The sequence below is a fragment of the Opisthorchis viverrini genome, assembly GCF_000715545.1.
Source record: "Opisthorchis viverrini unplaced genomic scaffold opera_v5_119, whole genome shotgun sequence".
Taxonomy (NCBI): domain Eukaryota; kingdom Metazoa; phylum Platyhelminthes; class Trematoda; order Opisthorchiida; family Opisthorchiidae; genus Opisthorchis; species Opisthorchis viverrini.
In genome coordinates, this window is record NW_008751775.1 from 265562 (window position 1) to 282832 (window position 17271).

Sequence of the window (17271 nt, forward strand, 5' to 3'; positions counted from 1 at the left end):
AGATGGTCCAGTGGTTAGAGCGCGAATTTACTGACTGGAAGGTCCGTGGTTCGAACGCGACCAGGCTTGGGTAACCTGGCTGCATCCCAGCCCTCACGCTTCCCTCTGGTGGCTTGGCGTTAGGCCCCGAAAGGGTGCTACCGTTGAATAATAACTCAGCTGTTTGCCTAATTTTCTATCCAATCAATCAAACCTACCATATTATATATATATATATATATATATATATATATAATATGGTAGGTTTGATTGATTGGATAGAAAATTAGGCAAACAGCTGAGTTATTATTCAACGGTAGCACCCTTTCGGGGCCTAACGCCAAGCCACCAGAGGGAAGCGTGAGGGCTGGGATGCAGCCAGGTTACCCAAGCCTGGTCGCGTTCGAACCACGGACCTTCCAGTCAGTAAATTCGCGCTCTAACCACTGGACCATCTCGCTGATTAGAAGGGTAACAGCTGATCGAACAGGTTTATCCGCTCCACCACCGAGGCAAGCAGGCATGCGACGTGACTGGTAGCACAAGTGATTCATGGCCGACTTCCACATTCTTTGCTGAGCTCCAACAAAGGGAAGAGGCTTCGTGCGGCTTAACGGCATTGGAACCAACTAATGCCGTTTAAAATGCAGAAACGCTTATCTCTGGGGTGAAATCGCTACATCAATCTACTGGCAACAGATATCAATGAAAAAGTCAATCGTTCAGCTGTAACACCTTTCCGGTGCCTAGCTGCCATGCCACCCGAAGGATGCACGAGGACTGGGATATTGCTAGGTTGCCCAAGTCTAGACAGGGGGTGTCGAGAGGCAGAGGTCGAGTTCGAACTACGGAACTTCCTGTCAGTAAATTCGCGCTCTAACCACTTGAGCCATCTCGCCCTTGGCAACAGATGGGTATAATTGCAAGCCGCGAATGGAAGCAAATGAAAGGTTCGCCAATAAAAAAGGCTTGTTGTGGAACGCAGTAGTGGCCTGTGTGTGTGTGTTGTGTAAACCGCCATCTCGGTTAGCTAAAAACGAAAGACCAGCTATGGACATTAGGATATCCCATTAAAACAAATTGATACATCGTAATCTAGGCAAATTTGTGGCGGGAACAGAAACCTACTTCACAGCCGGACGATGGACAATATTCGATTAAAACCGGTCCAGGATTCATCGCCGACCACTGAGCTTGCGTTGAGCTGGTCATCCGACTGATTAATGGCATCTCTTCTTGAAGTAACAACACTAGGTCCGGGTACTCTGCAGCTGTCAGACGAATACGGCGACCACCATGGGGAGGAAGAAACGCGTCTGCCAGATCTACGCCATCTTGGAGCAACCGATAACCGTTGAATTGTTTGTCTTCCATTATGGAGAAGAGGCGGACGCCACTGCTGACGATTTTCAAACCTGAAGGAAGTTAGTTTGGAATTCAAAGCGTGAGGGTATTTGGCGCCATGATGTATCATCAGTGTCCATGGATAGAACAACTAGGAGAACCCCTGATCCGGAGGAAAGCCAGAAACAGTCAAGTACCAAGAGTCAGCCGCTCTGGAAATTCGGCAAACGACCAACGTTAGACTCCCGTGAGAAGAAATGCTTCGGTAAAACATGTGGTGAGAGTGAACTATCATCCGCTGATGATAAAGGTCGGCCAAACTAATCAGCTAAAAGAAATCGTTTGATACAGAGATAAGCGGACTTGTTATGCGTACTTCGGTGATGAACCTTGAATGACATACGTCAAATATTACTATTGACAGCCATAATAAAAGATACCTCACTTGTAAACCCACGGATTAGGGTACATGTGACCATCTTGCGACAACAAGAAGGTCCGAAAACATTGGGGAGTGTCTACACCTTCGAACGCTTCGTCAAGAGGTGCGGAAAGATGTTAGAACCCCAGGTGATAATCAGGTCTTGCGATGTATTTGACCAAACACAGTAGGGCTTACACAATCTTGTGAGGAACGCAGCATCGACAATTATTGCACATTGTGTGATAGCTTTTACCGCCCCACCTCCGGTTTGACATTAGAAGGAGTCGTAATGTGTAACACATGTCCCAGCAGAGCCATTAATCTCCTCCTCTGCAATAGCCTTTCTGAAGTAGCTTCAATTAATTCCCATAGTGGATTTTACAAGAACACTGAACACCCCTCTCACACAAGAGGGTGTGTGTAAACAAGAGTCCTGTTTACAGCAAGCGCCATACTATTCGTCTCAAGAGATTAGTGGTTGAACTGACTGACAGTTTTTCTTTGAACAGACGGTTGAGACACCCAACAGAGTGCGGTAGACTGTACAGACCGTTTTCATCCGGACTTGTTAGCATATGCCGCAAATACAACTGAACGGTGTGTGTGTGTGTGCGCGCGCATCAATCTTTCTGTCTTATTGATATGGTTTGGGTAACGCGTGCCAAGGTATTGGGGCCCTTCCAGACATGAAAAGAGTACAGAAAACGACGCACCCCCAAGGTCACCATCGAGTCCACACGTTCCGGATAGCAGGTGCGTTGGCGGAACTCACCAAACACGGCTTAACAGCATACGACCAACGGGCCGGAGCTGAAATTGCTCACGACCGGAACATAGCCATTGGTTGTACAGAACGAACAAGTGAACGACCATATTTGGCCCTTTAGTCATCCTTACGCAGAAGCGCTGTACGTTTGTCCTGACAATACAGACGTGTTCGGATTCCTCTGTCTTCTTATCGCGTAGTCTGGCAGTCTCAGTGCAGCGTAACCAACAGATCGGCCACCCACGATACAACACGAGGGGACGTACTAGAGCCCATAAGCGGTGCACCACGAAGGAACAATGGGGTCCAAATGGCACTGAATGTAGCAGCGGTACGTGACCAGTTCACGCCGGATTACCACGTCTAAACTGACTACGTATGGTTCCTATAGACGCGGTTGCCCGTGACATCAGATACATTCGTAAGAGGAAATGAACATTTAGACTGAGGCTAAACAACAGTCTCAGTTCTAGCGACGCGAACCCTTCCGCCTCATTCCGAGATTTCTGTATTTTAAGCTACTTAGACAGTAGTTTCACATACCATACTCGCAACCGGGTGGAACGAACACAATGAATTACGGATCAACGTTTTCACCAGAGTGACATACCTCTGGCGCTGTTTGATTCGATGATTCGCTTGATTAAACCATTCGTGTAATAAAACTGGCGACGACGTAGCTCTTCTTTGGTAGATCGATAGAGAAGATGCGACGGAGGAAAACGTCGGTTCGACGGAGGAGAGGAGTCATCTGGATGAAGCATTTCCGCTATTCCGTAATAGTCCCGAATCCCGTGCCACTCAGTGTCGCGAACCGGATCAATGTAGGTGAAGGGGTTTTCGTTAAAGACTCGCGGTTTTTTCGGTTCTTCTTGGTTCGCATTGGTTTGTGGGTCTAAAACAAAAGGTACAGAAAGTGAGAGGGCAAAGAAAACCCGATTGTTTCTTTCAAACAAAGGTTCATAAGTCATTTAACACAGTCCTGAAGCGGGCAAAATGCATTCGCACCTCCTGGCGGCGTAGCCGAATAATCAAAATAAATCTAGTGGGGAGCTCCACACCATCATCGGTGTTCAACTTCGAAGCATTGCTGCCACACAACCATGCTTTATTTGAAAACCTTATTATGAAGAATAAAAGTTGACACGGAACCAAGGTAGGCTAGCTCACTACAATCATTCCGTTGCCTGCAACTCCAGACGCTTACTCAGACAATCACAGAAACTGACGATTAGAACGCCACTACCATCGATTAGCAGTCACATCTTGCACCGTCTCTAACCATGTACTGGATGGTCACGTGGACCTAATCCTAGAGGTCAAATCGCACCAACAGCACTCAACTTTTAGTAACCGCATTCATGCCCCTCTGCCCGGAAGCTCTGCTCATTTCTGCAACCTATGAAGTGCGGCTAATGATGAGAGCTTAGGCTCAGTGAACCTTAAAAATGGGTCAACAATGACTTAGAGACTGAACGGTGTGGGACCACCTGGAGTAACAAGAGGAAAACGCATCCTGCCTTACTTCGAGGAAGCTCAGTGATCAAAGCGTGAACGTATTGACCCGAAGGTTCGTGGCTCGAACCCGACCTCTACATCTCTACTGCTTCCGTCTAGGGTCAGGCAATCTAGGAATATCTCAGTCCTCATGCCTCCATCGGGTGACATGCCACATGGGCAGCGAAAGGGTACCACAGCTTAACGATTATTATTACTAATTATTATCATAATATAAATTCAAACTTGTATGCGTGGGTTAAATTGGTGCCTACGATCCTCCCCAAATTAAACAGATATCATTGTTTCCATCTGGAGTAGTCCGTCCATATAACCTCTCATCTACGAACTTTGAAGTATTGCGTTGGCAATGAATTTGAGTAGCCAATTTCTGCTGATGCTGTGCGATGAAGTGAATTCATGGCAGCATCACTGGCTAGTTTGAACAACCCAACTGCTAAGCATTCCACAAAGTCAGTGGAAGAGTGGTGATAACACGCTCAGAACTGCACAGCAAACAATACACGTTCGGCTTGCCTGTTCAGCTGTCGCACCCTTTCGGTGCCTTACTGCCATGCCATCCAAAGGAATCGAGAGGGCTGGGATACTGCTAGGTTACCCGAACCTAGACAGGAGAGGTTGAGATGCAAAGGTCTGGTTTCAAACCACGGACCTTCCGGTCGGTAAATTCGCGCTCTAACCACTGAGCTACCCCGCTATCCAGTTGCCTTGTAGTTGAACACAGCCCACAAGATCTGCGATATTCTCGACCAGTTCAAGAGTCTTCTTCCTTCAAACTGACCGTGAAACTACTTTGATCGACCATGTCAGGCGGCAGGAATGTTTTGCAGTATTGGAGACAGTAGGACATATCTGAAGACCGACCAGAACAAATGAGCGCTTAATCCCACAACTGCTCACAGCAGGTGTGGAGCATGCGTAACACCTCCTGACCCAGAAGTTCGGACAGGCATGCAGTCGATCGTTTTTGGGACGGTCAGGAAAATATACGCATAACTGAGGTGCGAACACACAACCCGCAGACTTGTAGATCAGGATGGCCACAGTTCGATCCCAAGTACAGTTAAACTCAAGAATTATTTATGAACTCTAAACAGATGCGGAACACAGACTTGTATTCGGGACGGCGGAGGAGTGTATAGACAAAAGATGCGTGCATAAAATAAACAATTGCACTCTGCTTAGGGTAGTCACCGGAAAAAGACAAACAAAGATTCTGAAATGATCGTCCCTTAGCCGAAAAGCTTCAAAGCTGTGACCAATACCAGTGATCATCATCACATTTCCCTCTCAGTCATGTTGTTCAATGCCTCTTCCAGTTTACATGCGAAGGAATTCACACATACGAAGAAAGAGCGTCCGAGCCTCTGTTTACACAGAAAAGCATTCCGCACTCAGTGGAAAAAAGCTGGTCAGATACGTGAATGGTCCAGCGAGGACCTGAAATATACCTTCGCGAAGGTGACTTAATCATGTGAGAGGTCACTGATGGAACAGTTAAGCTAGTCAAAAAATTTACGGGGGAGGGGAGACAAGAGTATGTTGTGGGAAGTGTTGGAAGACCCACCGTGAGGACGTTTGCCTGGTTGGTTCGGATCAGCTGAGTTTTCGAACACAGCAATATCCCCCAAGCCCGGGTAGCCTAAGGTTTGAAAACAAAAAGAAAGGGCAGTGAGCGATTGGCTGACCGGTTTCTTAGTTCAGTTTCGAACACTCCCCAGGTGCGATTGCATCAGCAGCGCATGACTGTGTTATACACCGACGCAAACCTGAACTATCGATGCCTCAGTGAGCCAAATAAAAAAATAATCATTCATCTGTAGCATCCTTTCGACACCTGTCATGCCACACGAAGGAGGAACGGGGGCTGGGATACTGCCAGGTCGCTCAAGCTTAGACAGGGGAAGTTGATAGCCAGAGGTCGGGTTCGAACCACGGACCCTACGGCCAGGAAATTCGCGCCCCAACCAAACCACTTGACTCGACGTTGTTGCCAAATTAGCTTGTTGCGACAATCTGACCTTGAGTAACTCTTGTCACGCCACAAAAACAACTTTTCGTCTCGATTGGTTGCAACATTAGTGCAAGTGGTAGCCACCGCATGGCCCGCGAATCGTAGACTAACGTGAGAAATCACTTTGTCCGTTTACTTTGTGGCATTTGTTTTCTGGAATGTATGGCAACCAGCAAACTGCAGTGTACAGGCAGTACAAATTAAGACAAAAACGAAATTGCACTCAGAACAACACTGCACCGAACAAAAATGCAGACAGCGCCGGAGAAGCAATGTACAACAGCCAACTGACGCCAAAACTGGGAGGCACTCAGCGTAAGAACCCGAAATATGTCACTAGTCGTCCAGCTGTAATATCCTTTAGGTGCCTAGCTGCCATGCCACCCGAAGGAAGTATGAAGGCTAGGATACTGTCAGGTTGCCCAAGCCTAGACAGGAAAAGTCGAGAGGAGGAGGTCGGGTTCGAACAACGGACCCTCCGGTTAGTAGATCCGTGCTCTAACCACTGAGCCATCTCACTGTCACTGAAGGTTCACTGATACTGGGGAATTCGTTCGGTAGCTAACGTGTGAGGTGCATGGGTGCTCCACAAAATTGAAGTTGTGATACGATTATTCCAGCCACGATGGTTGGGTTAGGTTTTTCCTATAGTACCAGAGCCCCAAGAAGCCGGCATCGGGCTATCGAAAAGTTTCAGCAACCTTGAGCTGTGTCAACTGCGGCCTTTGTGCAGCATGTTCCGCTGGTCCGTGGTTCGAACCCGACCTCTGCCTCTCGACTTCCCCTGTCTAGGCTTGGGCAACCTGGCAGTATCCCAGCCCTCGTGCAACCTTCGGGTGGTATGGCAGCTAGGCGCCGAAATGATGTTACAGATGAATGATTTATTCATTTTTTTTATATTCCGCTTAAGAAAATCATAAACGAGCGATTTATTTAAGTCGGCCCTTAACACCAATATAATATACACAGGTCGTTTGGGGCTTTCACCTACAAAAGAATCAGTTAACAAATTTACTGGGTGTGTGGAGCACAGAATTATCCACTGTGGAATTTTAACCACATGCACACAAACGGACAGTTGAAGCGAAGAAAAACGAACCGGCTGACACTCCGGGTTCCGACTCCACAGCAACATCGGTTGCCACAAACGTTCGGCGGGCTTGTTTCATCCATGGAAGCGGAGCAATCTTTTCGAGTACGGCAAGAAAGAACCCACCAGTATTCTGGTCATGAGGCACGATCCGCATGCAGCGCTCCAAATGGAGCTCCGAAACGTCCTCGGGAGGAAAGAGGCTAGGACGAATGTTGGAGTGTTGGCTTTTGGACAAATTAGAGGTGAAAAGTAAAGGAGAGTTTTACAGACAGTAGGACGTAAACGCATACGATTTTTAGCATGAAACGCTTTGGCAACACGTCCCTTTGAGGAAAAATCAATACAGTAATGCTCCCCAAAGAAAGACACGTCAAGATGATGAAATCTCATATGAAATTCCGTCCAATAAGCTAAGCCAATTTATCCTGGAAAGAGGCAGGGAAGCTGACCGGCAACTGGTGGCCGTATGGCGTAGCGTTGGAAGGTCGCGGGGTTGGATCTCCCTCAAGAATTATGAGATGCGCACCACGGATGATGACTCCAAACAAGGACGACAACGCTGCGCAGTGTGATCTTCGGCTTTTCAGCATGAAGTAGCTTCACCTGGAGGATTAAAATTCTAATGAACCCTAGATATATTCTCACTGCGTACATTTGCTAAGTTAATCGCTCTCAAAACTACCTGTATCACGAAGAGAAAGATGCCTCTCAAAAGATATTCTTTTGCGAAGAGAATGACCATGCCGCTCAGGTTGAGTGCGTGCATCCATGTCAAAAACCGTGATCAAAGCTGCAGCTAAGACTTGTCCATTTATACAGGATTTCAGTAAGAAATTGGAGTGGTTTACCAGGATGAGGACACTAGATTAAGTAATGAACCAACGGAAAAGTACAGTTTAGAGTATAAGTCCCAAATTGCAAGCAATAGGACAGAAAACATCCGGCCCTAGCAAACGGCTGATAGAAGAACAATGAATAAAGCTTTCACATGCAATGCTGTTTAGTATCCTATAGTGACTGGCTCAAGAGACCTTCAAATAGTGGTACATGGGACTATTTTGACGAGGCATGCGAACATGAAAAGTGGCAGAACATCGCTGAGAGATATTTATGAAGCATGGACACTGAAGAGTATACACAGAGAGAACACAAAGACTGGGGCATCCCAGAGAGATGAAAAAAGAAGTGCTCAAAAAAAGCAAGTGCGACGCTCGGCCAACAGACCAACTATCAACGAATGCAGCAAACTCGCCAACGTTTTGACATACGCCAAAAAGCATTCACATTAAATATCTTACACGACGACATGTAGTTTCCGCCCCTGTCTACTGGAACCAGCCGAATAGGCCAACCAAAGCTGGTATCTTCCAGCATAGATTGGCTGCGCTTACACAGGATGAACCCCCCAACGGAACTCCCAGATCTCCTCACATTAGTGAACTATGTGGGGCGCATGACTCGGCGAACATAAATCAAGCCGCTTGACGATTGGACTGGTCAAGAACACACACACCAATGAGATCGCTACCGGACTGACTGCGGTAGACTAATCCAGTAGGTTGTTGACAGTGATTTGCCGAATGCCATCAAATCGCCCCAAGGCCGTTTGCCAAAGGGCATTGGAAAGGACTACAGGGCAACTGATATTTAGTTGCCAGAACCCAACGTGTCACCAAGATGGATAACTGAATACCTCTTGACTGCACTAATCACAATCCCCGACAGACAAGCCATCCCAGTTTTAGACGATTTCCAAAGGAGTATGAGCTATTATTACCTTATTCCATATTTTATGACTGTTTCCTGGAAGATACACTGTCAAAACCGAATTTTCACCGAAATTTGTGGTCCGATTTAAAGTGGAAAAAAGGTTGCTAACATCTGGTTTTGCCGGTGGGAGTGGAGTCCGAGTGGTCATCATGATCATCGGCAGTGTAGTATCGGCATTCAACACTGATGCTTCGTTTCTGTTGCATTAGAACTTGTTGTTGGCTGGACATGCTGTAAGGTACGGCCACAATCCGTTCCAAAGAGCGCTTGGGCCGGATCGCTTGGCCGAGTGTTTGACGGTGTAAATGTTCCTGTATGATTTCTTCATTCGGTTATTTCTTTGCTTCACATAGCTCTATTCACAAGAACTCACGTGGGGATCGCCTGGTTCTCGCAGAGTTGATAACTTGACAACCCAGTGGTTTTCACCTCCATGAAGTGTAAGACCAGAGAAGTGAATCGTACCCGCCAAGTGGCATCCAAACCTGCAGTTCTGATGGCCTAGTTTTGTGTCCGCGGCTTAATGCTCCAACCTATCCGACAGGCATTATCCATCAGCCAACAAACTCTACAGCTTAGCATGTAGGCCAAAGTGTTCAAGACTGATAGACCCGTGGTTTCCAATCGTTCATGGTCCGAATGGAAGAAAAATACTGGCAAAAACAGTGGGCAAAAAACCAGTGAGTCCATCGACACGTTGAAATGCGCAACTGCATTGGGTCAACGGGTCTCTGATACGAACGCCATTCAGACCGAGGATCCCGATAGGTTCTGCACAGCCCACTATCAGCTCCGCTTTTCTCGCAGCTCATTAGGTAGACTTAACACCTAACTTTCCATCAGTCCTGTTTCATAAATGAACAACAAATTGCACTAAATTGTAACACCCCTTCATTTTTCTAATACTGCTTGGTAATAAGCACGAGAATAAACCAGCATAAAAACACCGGAGCTTCCAGTAAATTGTGACTGCCTAATTATGTGTCGAAAGCAAGGAAGCTCAAACCACCCTTGTCCACTAGGCGTCTTTCTGCAAAGTTTACAAACAATGAGGCCTAAACATCATAAAATTAAAGATAACTACGGAATACAATACACCTAATTCTTGACAGACTTTTTCTGTAATCTAAGTCTCACTAGTAGAATATACCGACAAGGGAAACCACGTGGATGATGGGATTTTGCCTATCAGGACGTGGACTCCCTTAAGACGTGGCGCACGAAGAGCGCCATCGTGTATGCCCCATGAGAGATATTTACTAAAGGATTACGAAATCGTACTCCATATCAATTCATTTGCACTATACTACGTTACGCAAACATACCTCGGAGGAACTTCCTCAAACTTATCAAACCAACAGCCCTTCTTGTTCATCACACGCCACTTAGTCAAACCAGGACGAACCAAGAACCGATTGGGATCCGCTGCTGTCTTGAGAAGTGTCACAAACGGCAATTTGTCCGGCTCGACCAAACGTACCGACCCCTGACAGGCATGCAACATGTTGGCTACAACAGCTTCGTTCTCCAACGGGTTGAAACTGCAAGTAGAGTAGACAAGACGACCATAGTCCTGTCCATCGGCACAACGGTCACGGAGTAGTTCTAACCCCCGGCGTAGAATGCGTGATTGTAGGTAATGTTCTGAGATGCCCAAATTTGGATTCCACCGAAGCCATAAGTCGGGATTTTTACGCAACGTTCCATCTCCACTACAAGGCACATCTGCCAGTACACGGTCGAAAAGGAATTGTTCATTCACCGTGGTCTGATCCTACGAAAGTTTCAAAACAGAAGTCAGTGCCGGAGATGACGTGAACCCAATGAATTTGTGTACAACGGAGGCGACCATGAGATTATGAAAACGAAATGAAGAGAGACGGGATACCAGAACCCGCCAGAGTAAACCTTATCAAGATGTGTGGAGAATGTGAAAGATAGGCAACTAGAATGCTATCTCAAAGACCGACTGTCCTGAAGAGCACCATTTGGCCAGTCTCAATGAAGTAATTGCGTCTCGTAATGAAGTATTATGCTCCGAAAAAGAAAACTTCCACTGAAATAATGGCACAGCGAAGCTTCTGCCACAACAAGCGCTCTCTCTACAGCTACCTTACCTCTAGTTGCATCGAAAGTACGGAGTGTGAACACAAAGCAGCCAGAAACTGACGCAATGGTGTGTCAAGAATTACGGAACGAAACGACAAGCTTGGGGTGTTTATGTATCCGTCCATAGTATACATCGGAAAAGCATAAAACTGGCAGTGCCCAGCAGAATGTGAATGAGGACAGATCTCCCAACTGTTGGAGGACGAAACCCGTGTGCCTACTCGAACTATAAACATAAAATTGGATATACGTTGCTGATGTCAAGGCCTCGTTGTATTAACAATGGTGAGATAACTGTTGCGAGCGGGGTTCTGGCGGTGATGAGACCATGGAGTGGTGTATTCTCGACTGATCCATCCTACAAAATACGGCGTAAGTCCAATGAGGATGTTATATGGCGAGCGTTACTGTCCTACAAGAGAGTTTTAGATGTCACACTATCGTTTTTCATCCTTCTTCCTATACTGATGAAAAAGTAAGTGCAAACAAGATATAAAACGGGGTTTGAAGGCAACACGATGGCGTGCATGCTGAGATCTGAGGCAGGGTCATCGAAACGAAGGACGGAGATGTTGGTCGCTGGGCTACCCGGGCTCAAACGCAGAGAACATGAACACCTGGTAAGTATTTGGTGCTACTGGTTTGGCGCACCAAACGTATGAACTCCACTAACAACCATGGAAGCATCTTGCCTTGCATGTAGCGTTTAAGTGCCAGGTGCGAACTCGGACAAACGTCAGATCCGATGGAGTAAGTGGATGAAATGATCTTTCTGACGATTCTGCTTACCGCAACCCATTCACAATGCCTTGCAGTCTATGTTTAGTTGTGAGAAGGCCACGAATGCAGCCTAGAACAAAACCTGTAAGACGCTGGGGACCTCACTCGTAAAAAAGCCCAATACAACTCCATGATTACGTCGCAATTAAGCTGCTGATTGTGCTCACGGGCGACAGCGACTCGGGGCATTCTTGCAGCCGGTTAATCCTTCTTCAGGAAGGTGAGCTCCAAGGTTCCTAAATTGATAGCAAAAGGTGACAGTTTGCTCCTTCCAGGTACCCACAATAGTATATTATATAGATGAACCATCATACAGCAGTCTATATGGTCCGAATTATTACCTCATACTCGGGCAAGTTGTATTGCACAAGCACAAATGTGATACCGGACCTAGGTTAGTTAGCACACTGCTCACGTCCGAGCGAACAGTGCGAAATGTTGTCCAGGAAAATGGCGTCTTCAGAAACTTCGCTCCAATATCAATTTCCGCAGCACAGGCAATTCGGATGGGGTGGGGTGACGGTGCCCTGCTGAGGATACAAATTAATGTACTTGTTTGGACGGAGACAGAGGTAGTGTTTACTCACTTCAGAACATTATTCACGACATGATGTTGGAAAGGAAACACCGGTCTTAACAGAAAACGGAGTTTTTAGAAGATCTGAAGGTATACAAGGGTGCGACGGTGAATAACCTAAAAGCTGGACAGAAAGGTAAACTTCATTCAAATATGATCACGATTAAACGGGTGCGACCAGATTTCCCATGTTTACTTCACGGGCTTCGCGTTAATTGTATATTTTCAAAGTAGAAGAATGTTAATAAAATATCAACTTCTCTTACTGCACCTTGAATTTCCTGCAGAGTTCAAAGTCATTTGCTACGAGAGAGCGGGTCTCACGGTAGTTTTCAGTCAGCGTGATCGTAACGGGTCGTTAAAGATGTGCTCACTTTCTGGTAACTCCAGTAGCAACAAATCAATGCGATTAACACCACCAGAGTACCACAACAAGCAAAATGGCTCTTGACGCCAATATTTTCACATGAGAGTCAGAATACTTGAGACAAAAGGTACGGTTATCTTGTGCGACAGACAATCCTGACAGCCGAGAACGCGGCGTCATCTCCCGTAACTCATCTTAAAATAGATAAGCTTGTGTCCAAAGTGTGAAGTTAGCGTACCTGAGTGGCTGTTGTCCTTAACCGTGAAAATGTGTTCAACGTGCAGTTTCAAATACTTTTGGTAGCAAGGCCTGGGGAGATAAGAACGGCAGCCGATGACCACTATACTTGATATCAAGCTAAATTAAGGAAAACTGTATGTACGGTGAGGTGTATCTTCCTAGAGAAAGTTTATCCAGCGCAAAGAGACTGTGTGCAGACCATCATAACGGGACTTTAGAACTACTGGACAGCACAATTTCTAATGCTGGTTCACGAAGGCGAAAAGATGTCTTCATGAAGAAGCTTTCATCAAAGAACGGGTTCACTGCACTTCGACAGGTGGATAACTCATCAGCTTACTTTTTCTGTGGATGACTGTGGAACATAAAGCTTCGGAAAACACGTTGCATCCTCCTGTGTGATCATGGTGCACGGGCTCTGAAGGCGTTTGACCTGATGCACCATCATATAGCAACGTTTTTGATCGACGTCGTTTGCGACTACCATTCCCGTGGGTTCAGAATAAGGCCAAGCATCATTAGACACCTCTGTGACGCATTGAGACTCTGCATCAGCATGTAGCAGCTCGACCAGTTGGGCAGATTTGGAACCAGGTGCGGCACACAGATCCAGCACGGCATGGTACGACCGAACATCCAGCACGAGTGGAGGGAGCATGCTAACTGCCTCCTGGCGACTGATGTTACCTTGACGCAGACGCATGAGGGGGTGGTTGAAAAAAGAGGTTCTACGATAACCGTAAGTGATTGTCACGTGCCGATAGAAAAACTACGCAACCCTCTCATACACACTCACCCGATTCCATTTCGGAAACCAAAAACTGATGGAGCACTTTCAGCTCCGGTGTCTTCCTCACAACGAATCTGTCTGTGTCCAACTGCCAGGCTAGCTCGTCCGGGTACCATGGCAGTGCTTTGAAAGTGATATGGTTATGTGATTGCCCATCTTCAGATGACGGGAAGATAATCTGACTTATCTCCTCGCGATACCGATATTTTATAAGACGAAGAAGTTCTTTATTCTGTTCCCGGAATCCGGTGACGCGAAATGTGATCGGGAGGTCCTGCTGGAGGTGGTACATGAAATCTGGCCACTCCGACTCCGATACAATGGATTGTCCCCGATAGTACTCCTCGAAAAGTGCATTACGTTTCGTATCTTCAGTGAAGCAACGACGGCCAACGCGCGGTCTTCCATGACGCCCCATGATCTGCAAGACAAGACAAACATCCAGCCTTTGTATGGAATTCATCAATGGCAGCTACAAACGTGCGTACATTTCGGAAATGAGAGGACAACTGGGTACTAAAAGCAGTAGCTGAAGGGTGAAACTGGACTCACTGCGCTAAAAAAGCACTATCATATGGCGGTTTGTGTACCTCTGTAACCCACTGAACTATACTGGGAGGTCCAATTTTGATACGCTCAGAACTTCTCACACTGCGCTGGTCAACGAGGTTGGACGAAGTCTCCTGGTTTCCGAGGTTGAGGACTGGAACATTCACGGCCGCGGAATTAATTCGGCCTTCAGTGATTACCAAAACTCTCACAGAACTGGTCGGAAACTACGGAGGCCACACTTGTTTGCCAACCTTTCGTTGTCAGTAGACGCAACCGTGTCAGGAACGCCATGGTATCCCACCGAAATACGTAACAGAACCAACGTCTGTTATTAACGGTCAATCTTAATGGGTTTATAAGTTTCTGGAGGAAATTGGACGTCCTCTCAGCCGCTACTCCACCGAATACGTAGCCGAACGTGACTCAGTTATGGGATTCGCCGAGCAACAAGCCCAAGACTATATCACATGCCCCATGAAAAGTTGTTTCAGATGACGGATGCCGTCTCCTAAAGCAGTCGCATCGGGTGACGGAGGTACAGTGTGCTGCTGGCCGTCAACTTTTTCAGGTACTGAGGCGTTCCCAGCTTTAGAAGGAATTCGACGAATCCGCTAGTAGTTGTCACTCTCTCTAAGGCACGCTCAAGGTCGGCATGACGTGCTGGCGTGGTCGCCAATTTATAGCAAAAAGGCCTCAACACCATCATCATCATCGACAGCATGATATCAGTGTTCAACACCGATGCTTCACTGCCGTACAACCGTGATTTAGTTGAAAGCCTTATTGTAAAGAAAAGAGTAAAGGTGGACAGGGGACTTAGTGCTAGCTTACTACAATCATTCCGAGGTGCCTACACCTCCAGACATTCACTCGGGCAATCTGGATAGAAACTGACAACAACAAAGGCTTATTGACTTGAAGAAGGATCCATTCAAAAAGCGCACCTATGGAGGGACGCTGAAAAGGGATCTAAGTGGAATGTCACTTACGCTAGGGGGTGTGTTGACGGAGTTTCCCTCCCGTTCTGAAATACAGTCCGGAGGTAAAATGAGTGGGGAGAGCAATTTGCTTATTTGCACTTCGAACTGGGATGCCATACAAGCCGACACAGCGCTTTACATATTCATACTCCTCCTGTTACTCGTGTCGTCCGGATCTATTTGTGGAATGCTAGGGAGTGCACTTGCGGGTCCATCAGGCAAGCTCTTTATGTTCGCCGTGATGATACACAGATAGGTAATATGGAGCCACCATCGGTGGTACCAACTGTGTCAAACCTAAGTAGTTAATCCGCAAGTGACGCTAAATAAGTTTTCTCGTCATGCGGGGACTTTTTGGTTCGCAACAGTAAGCGCCAGACAAAAGTAATGTAATAAGACAGATGCTTGATTGCCTTCTTGGTTAAGGAAGTCAAGATGGCTCATTAGTTAAAGCGCGAACTTACTGACCTGAAGAACCGCGGTTCAAACCCAACCTCTTCATCACGATTGTTCCCGACTAGGTTTGCGCAAACAGACAGAACTTCAACTCTCGTGTTTTTTGGATAGCCTAGTAGATAGGCACTGAAAAGGTGCTACAGATGAACGGCTCGTATTTATTTTATCTTGTATTTATTTCCTGGTGATGAGTTTGTCTGCTTCACAGAATTTCAATTTAAGTAGCGAGAGACTAGAAGAGGAACAGATGGTGCTACACTGGGGGACATTGTTTGCTGGCATCCAAATGTGATTACAAGTCGATCATAAAAGGTGGAGCTACTTCACAATCTTTCGGTTTTCCGTGTACACGTCATCACATTCTTGAGCCCATGGGCGTAATAAAAGAGACTTTCAACGGGCTGACTCAATAAACGCACCCAAGTGTGTAAATTTCGACTACCGGAACCAACGTCAATGGGATTGGCGAATGTACGCGAGCAATGGTCGGCTACATGAGAGGTAGGGGTGGCTTCCGGTTGCCGCACTGTCTTAATTTGGACACGGACATTCGCGATTGCTCCTTTGATTAAGCAGCCGGGACGGAATGTCGGTATCCTGTGCAACTTAAAGACGCCATGGGACACCTGAATTAACCTTCCGTCACGGTGCTGCTTCTGAGGCACTTACATTTCTTGTTGACCTCAATCGTGAAACAGTGATATCGAACACTAAACGGGGGACTTTGTCTATCAAATAGATGGGCCATGTTCTCGGTGGTATCCGCAAAGTAAAGGCCATGATGGAGTCTGGAGAGTGCAAAACTTGCACAGCGAAAATCAAACTTCCCACGCCATAATATTGGGCGAATTCGGCTTGAAGAATATGTTTTCACTTTTCACGTTAACTTTGGAAACTCACCTAGAAGCAGCGAAGTTCGATTCAGTAAACCGGCAGCATGTGTAATAATAGACAAGTGACTTTTCCGGGTTCCTGCATTCACTGATTGTCGGACTTCAAGTGGGCCTTATTCGAGTTTCTTTAAGCTACTTTTGATGGCGCCTTGAAACTGCCTGGAGTTGCTCCGCTGAAACTGATATCGCGGGTTCGAATTATCGAGTTATTTTGGTACTCAAACCTCGTGTTGGGCCTTAAGTTTGTTGTTCCGTCTGCTGTGATATATTAAAGCTACGGCAGGCTAGGACCACCTACAGCGGAAAAGCAGAAACTGCCAAGACTGTGCATTTAAAGCGATCACAGAAACAATCACAAAACCACGCTAGGGTCCACACGGTGAAGCGAGAGGCACCAACCTAGAACGTTTGGTCCTGACTGACCAATCAGGCGCGCCCTTCCCGGATTCACGGATTCACGGATGGATACACAGGTCCACACGTGAAGCGAGAGGCACCAACCTAGAACGTTTGGTCCTGACTGACCAATCAGGCGCGCCCTTCCCGGATTCACGGATTCACGGAAGGATACACAGGATCGAGGATTTTGCCCAAGTTTCCCGGGCCGGGTTTGTTCTTG

At 46.8% G+C, this 17271-nt stretch overlaps 1 protein-coding gene across 1 annotated transcript in view; it reads right to left on the bottom strand.

The window, feature by feature from the left end:
- T265_05975 (hypothetical protein) overlaps positions 1-17028 on the bottom strand; it is a gene marked incomplete at both ends in the record, with an annotated part of 23319 nt that extends 6291 nt beyond the window's left edge. The window contains 8 exons of the mRNA XM_009171127.1: positions 1108-1394; positions 3124-3408; positions 5599-5673; positions 7145-7362; positions 10234-10682; positions 13322-13668; positions 13778-14192; positions 16660-17028. Coding sequence (XP_009169391.1) covers positions 1108-1394; positions 3124-3408; positions 5599-5673; positions 7145-7362; positions 10234-10682; positions 13322-13668; positions 13778-14189 — 2073 coding nt within the window. The remainder of the gene's footprint in view (positions 1-1107; positions 1395-3123; positions 3409-5598; positions 5674-7144; positions 7363-10233; positions 10683-13321; positions 13669-13777; positions 14193-16659) is intronic.
- Positions 17029-17271: the final 243 nt, after the last annotated feature.